General features: G+C 43.0%; 1 protein-coding gene across 15 annotated transcripts in view; it reads right to left on the bottom strand.

The window, feature by feature from the left end:
• The window catches only part of Hipk (Homeodomain interacting protein kinase), a 67,741-nt gene that overhangs the window by 16,972 nt on the left and 44,735 nt on the right, over window positions 1-6,034 (bottom strand). For 6 of the 15 annotated variants that reach the window (XM_078191508.1, XM_078191506.1, XM_078191513.1 and 3 more), the window contains 9 exons: window positions 5,760-5,939; window positions 5,532-5,678; window positions 5,193-5,357; window positions 4,695-5,116; window positions 4,278-4,367; window positions 3,595-3,867; window positions 3,349-3,514; window positions 2,827-3,050; window positions 1,514-1,834 (listed from right to left, as the gene is read on the bottom strand). In XM_078191508.1, coding sequence (XP_078047634.1) covers window positions 1,514-1,834; window positions 2,827-3,050; window positions 3,349-3,514; window positions 3,595-3,867; window positions 4,278-4,367; window positions 4,695-5,116; window positions 5,193-5,357; window positions 5,532-5,678; window positions 5,760-5,939 — 1,988 coding nt within the window. Of the gene's footprint in view, window positions 1-1,513; window positions 1,835-2,515; window positions 2,558-2,826; window positions 3,051-3,348; window positions 3,515-3,594; window positions 3,868-4,277; window positions 4,368-4,694; window positions 5,117-5,192; window positions 5,358-5,531; window positions 5,679-5,759; window positions 5,940-6,034 lie in introns of those variants that run through there. The other 9 variants (XM_078191518.1, XM_078191514.1, XM_078191510.1 and 6 more) reach the window with 8 other exon arrangements.

The following is a 6,034-nucleotide window of genomic DNA, read 5'->3' as shown; positions in this document are numbered from 1 at the left end:
CGTTAGAAACTCTCCGTAAAGCTCTATAAAAAAAGGAAAATGAAACATTTTGTATATTGTGTTCTTTTTCTTTTTTAATTTTTCGTTTGTTAATTTTTGATACTCTCGAATTAAAACGATTCACTTTTCGCATGTGACGAACGCTTTTCGAGAACAGTCTGTTCGAAAAGAGATGAGCAAAGATCTAATTAAAAAATTAGTATAAACTCTTGCATTTTTTAATTGTGCGGCTTGATCTCAACAAAAATGGGTATGCGTTTAAGTACATTTTCTAAAGAAATTTCTTTTCTATTTTGATTGAGCACATCATTATGTCAAAAAGATGAGTTCGATATGTGTTAATAATACAAAAATCTGGCACTAGACAAAATGTACTCAGCGTAAGGACCTTCTGTATACTTCCTCATTTTCAAATCAATTCAAAAATTGTTACTCTTGTCTCGAAGGCTTTTGTAGTAAAAAAATTATTTTTGCTCGTCTCTTGAACAGTCTGAAGTGTTGAAAAGGGCGCATCCAAATATATTTGCTACTAAGAATATTGAAATTGTTATCAAGAATAGAGTTGAGCAATTATAAAATTCGGGCGAATTTATAATCCCTAGATTTTTTAAATTTCGAGGAAGGAATGAATACTTGGATGAACTCTGTTAAACACTTAACGCGAAAATTGAATAATCGATAGACTTCTGCTCAACGTGATAGCTATGGATCGTTTACGTTTATGACTCGTTACAGCAACTGTATTGTTTAATTGTATCTTCTAGAAGATATACCGTGTTGTTGTACGACTAATAATTTAATTTTTACCTCGAGTCTTTTTTCTAAGTTCGATTCGTTACTTCAAATAATCGGTTGACCGTGATTAAAAGAATTCTTCTTGGAACTAATTTTTATATAAAATATGACTTTTTCAAAATAGATATTATAAATAAAGTAAAAACAATTGAAACTTGAAACACACAGTACACGTCTTTTATCAAAATGTTTTCCAACTAATTCGTATCTCGCGAGCCTTGCAACGTCAATTATTTGATTTCAAGACCTGAAAAAATACCGACTCTCGAATGGTAAAGTATATCGATTATTCGATCGAGCGATTCTCTGTATGCATGCGATAGAGAAAACGAGATAACAAGATACGTTGTGTGCGTAACGGGTCACACGGTTCTAGATCATTACTAAAAAACATATCTACTCGTACGATCACAATAAGGGTCAACAAACAACATTACTAAGTAAAGAGAACGGAACAACTACGGTCTTGCCTCGATAATTGTCGCGAGGATAGATCAAATTTCTGTCACGCCTATCCAAAAATTTGTAGTTAGTAAGAATTAAAGAGAATGAGAATTGTAGATAACATAGAATTCCTTTTTGGTAGTCAAAGGTCGAAGGTTGATTCAACAAAGATCTATTCACTTTTCTTGAGGTATAGTGTGAGCGATGACGAGACGCGACAGTTATTGAGACAGCACCGCGTAGCTAAAACGAAAATATAATAAATGGTACACACATGCATGCATCAACTAGGTGTCTAGGTACCCACCCGGGTGTGAATCCCTGATAGGTGGGCACTTGTTGCTGCTGGATAGCAGTGGGAGCCTGAGAAGGCGCAGCGGTTACGTACACCGGGGGTGGCACGGCATGGGCTCTTGAACGCACATGGGCGTACTCCTGGTACAGGGGTTGTCCCAGATGTTGGGCACTTCCTATTACAGGCCCCCCTGCAGGACTTCTGCCCCCGCCACCGCCCCCAGGACTCAGGTGGGCCGGATGCCCATGATGGCTGTGGGTATGACCCGGATGGGCTGCCGAACCCACCACCTGGCTCTGCCTACAAAACCCAAAACAAATTCCAACCCTTCGTTATGCAATTTTCATGCGGCCTTTACTTACTGTACTGTAACAGAAGTCTCTCTGTAACAGAGGACCCAGAGACCAAACCGACACTGTGCGACGAACTTTTCCTGAACCTTTTTCATTCACTCTCTTTCTCTAGCAAGTCACGATCCTCATCCCGGAAACTAGGGAAACTGAGAAACTTCCTAGATATATGAATATACAAACAGGAACAGGACTTCTGCATACTTGCTTTCAACGTATTCTTACAATCTTATATGTTTTTGATAAATAATAGAATTGTTGCAATTTTCTATGTCTTGGATCATTTTAAATTAATTTGCTAAGGAGTTCAGAAGACAATATCACTTAACATTTGCATACAAAGGTTACTGAAGTATTTGTAAAAATAAAGCCTTGTTGAGAACCATGCAGCGTCATTTCATTTCTTTCAAAATGGATTTCTAGTTGGCAATCGTGATGGTTCACATTTTGATAAATGTCCAAAATAAAATACATATGTATGCTCAAAGTTTCACAATTTTTGGAATTTCCGGGTGGAAGATCCTTCTTCTTATCGTTTCTTTTCATTTTCTTTTATTGTCGGTTCGTGTACTTTTGTTTCTCTGTGGTTGAATGTTAACATAGAGGAGATCATGCTGTCTACTTGCCCTGATAACTGTGTACTTAGTCCGTCTCGACACTGTGCAACAGCGAGCTGCCAGATGATCATCGGTTTGGTCGTTTTGTGAATTCGAAAAAAGAAAACCTACATGCAATCTCGAATAACTACGTGCACGAATTCTCACTCTGAAACTAGTCTAAACTTCTCTGTCTCTAGGACGTTACTGTGGTTCATGTGTACGATGCATGCTTCGACTGGAGGGTATGTCTCTGAGTGGGGAAATGTCTAGTACCTTTGTGTGTGTGTACATGTTCGTGTAGTTTTCGTTGTATAATAAAATACATGCTATCAACGATCCTCACCTGTACTGATGCACAGGGTTTGCCACCGCCCACTTCTGATGGTCTCGCGAATGAGCAGCAGGAGGTTGAACGTACTCGTGCTTGTATTCAGCCCTTTTGCCAGGCCACGATACCCGCTTGTCCGTGCCGGTCGTGTACACGATATGCTGCTCTTGGAGGTGAGGATGCGCGCTACTCGTGGTCACATACTGCAAGAAGTAGTCATGCATGTCATAGGCATCATCCTAGAAAACAATTTCCAAAAGAAAGATTACTAAGACAGAGGTAAAAGGTTGAGAACTAATTTGTGCTGATCTGGACCCTGTTGTCGGAGTTTCTCTTCAATGAGCTCTTAGAAGATCAATCACGGTTAACAAAAAGATCAGATATTTAAACAGAAGACGAATGAATGGGTCAGGCGTTGATATGTAAGTTGAATAAAAAGATTCTCTGTTGCTGTAGGTAACATAACTACTTAATCGACTTAATAAAAAGGAGAAAACATACTGAAAAAAAGAGAGCGACGTTGGAATGAAATTTAACCTGATAGGTCGGTGGCTCTTTGCAAGCTGGCGCGTGACACGGATGTGGGGCAAGGTACTCGACGCCGGGCTCCGGTTTCGTCGCGACATTCACCATATTGCACTCGGACTGTACTTTTGCCAATAACCGTTTCTTCTGCGACTGCGAGGAGTATCCAGAGCTACTGCTGTAGAAAGCAATCAGTTAACAATTTATATATCATGCTGCTTTTCTTTAGAGCAGTCTTCAATTCAACGAGGTAGCTACCTGCTAACATGATGTTGTTGTTGGGGTTCATGTTTAATTAATTGCGTGGTTTGTTGATGTTGCGGATGCTGAGGTAAGTGTTGGTAGAGGTGGGTGTGCGCTCGACCAGGACTAGCTTCGCCGTCGCTGTCGCCGACGGTCACGCAGCTGATGATGTTCTTTCTTTGCGTTCTTTGTGACGTACTATGCGCAGTGACGTGTCCGTTCGTATGAGACTGGGTGGTCGAGTGGGTCTGCTGCATTGGTTGCACCACCCTGGGCGTCGATTGCGTGCTGAAAATGGAGAATGCCTAGCATCAGCAAACAGTAACGCGATCGGATTAATGGTGAACCCGGCTAGATTTCATGTGGCAGGTTACAATGTGTATGAAAAATGGTATCAAACGCTGCAGGTCGTAGTGTTAGTCTACGATCGAAACGATGCTGATTCTCCAAGCTCCGCAACAGTGTGTGTTCGTTCAGAGACCGTCCACACATTCTAGGCCCCGAACAGTGTACAATTTTTTGCAACCTGTGTAATTGCGTCTCGCGATGACAAGCGTGTTAATGCTCAGTAATCTCATAAAAACAAGACAATAACATGTATCTACAAGCGTTACTTATGCCCGCGAATAACTACCAGATGATGTATGGATAAGATTGTGTAATTATAGTGTGCTTATTACTGTTACGATATAATGTACCTTCGAATGACTTCCTCGCGGACTGGACGTCCATCGCCAGACAGGCGAGTTGCCAAATTTTGACAGGCTCCGCACTGGCGATCTCCACAGCTGTCAATGATATTCATGCATGATTCCACTACTTTCTATTCTACCGGTAGAAAATACTAAAGTAAAACTCTATCCTCGGTACTTTAACCCACGAAACTCCAAGATATGTACAGCAAAAAAGAGAAACTCGTACACGATATACATGTTCGCAAAAAGCTGTACGAAATTTTGAAGCAAAAATAACAGCGTGACTAACTCAGCCTGGAGAGACACGATGCTTGTTCGACGAGGAACAAAAAGCCGTCTTCCGGTCGAATTTATTACAACGAGCTCTAGCTATAGTCTAACGACTCTCTATCCTAATAGTGTCGTCGAGCGACTACTCACCATTTGCCAGGTGTTTCGTCCTCGCTATCACTGATCGTGATAACAGAGACCGCCGGTGACGGTGTGTCGTGGATCGTGATGGTTTGTTGGCGACCGGGCGTGACCTGATGGTGTTCTACATTGTGACTACTGCTATGCTTGCTGTTATGATGGTGCTGCTGCATAGTCTGCTGCTGCCAATGACCGCCACTAGGCGAGTGCCGTCTCATGTTGCTCGGCGGCGTGCTCTCTTTCACCCTCTTTTTCACAGGACTCAACTGCTGCGTCTCCTTTTTGTGCTCATGCCTGTGTTGCGACTGCTGAGGCACCGTCACGTGGTGCTGATGATGTTTCACGCTACGCTTCGCCCAGCTCTGCGAAGGATGCTCGACGAGGGCACTGGTGTTGTATACCTCCGTGACAGGAAACACTGGCCGCTGATCCTTCCCCAAAACAAGGGAGATTAGTTACAACACCGTTTGGTAGACCATGGGCTCTGTTCTATCTTGGCAGGCCTACCTGCAGGATGGCTGAACTGTCTACGATCAGAGGCCTTCCCCAGTCTCCAGCGTCGCTCAACAGTGGCTGCTGGATGGCTGTGTGCTGCGGCGGCAACTGCTGCCAGGATGGCACGATGGCAGCCATCTGACGACTCCCTCCGGGCCAGGACGTCTGTACAGCATTCTGTGGTTAACAGGTGGTGTTACGTTTCGATGTGCGCAAGCGCTGCATCCAGACTGCGGACTTATATTTCTTTTCATTTCAAGTTTGTTGGAAATGCGCTTCAATGAATTTTGACGTTTCACAAAGATCCACAGTCTAGGCACACCGGAAGGATATCAGGAGTCAGGATATTACCGTTAACAGCATTTGACGACCAGTCTCCACCATTGACACAGGCACAGCCGCATATTGCTGTTGGGCGGCCGCAGCCGCTGCAGCGACGGCCTGCTGCGATATGATAGATGGTTGGATCTGTAACGGGCCTTGCTGTGCTTGTGGAGGCTGCAGGAAAACGTACAGTTAAATGATCACGAACAGCGCGATTAATTGCGCGACGAATTGAAATAATAATATCTTATTTACTTGAGCAACGACTACGTGTTTCGCAGGACTTGGCATTGTCTGATAACTGGGTGGATGACAAAGTAACCCAGGCACCAATTGATGCGGAAAGTCGTGCACCCCACTTCGTCCACTATTCGATCCGCTGGACGAGCTACTGTACTGAGTTGCACGGCGACTACTGTTACTGTATATTTGATACTAAAAGAGAATAACAGTATGAAAATCCAAACTAAACCGTGGTTAGATACTATAGTGTGTAATCGATATCAGTTTTCATTTATATTAATTATGCC

This window comes from Augochlora pura, chromosome 10, assembly GCF_028453695.1.
Source record: "Augochlora pura isolate Apur16 chromosome 10, APUR_v2.2.1, whole genome shotgun sequence".
In the NCBI taxonomy this organism is placed as follows: domain Eukaryota; kingdom Metazoa; phylum Arthropoda; class Insecta; order Hymenoptera; family Halictidae; genus Augochlora; species Augochlora pura.
Note: the sequence above shows the minus strand (reverse complement) of the source record. Positions and strands in the feature narration are given on the sequence as shown.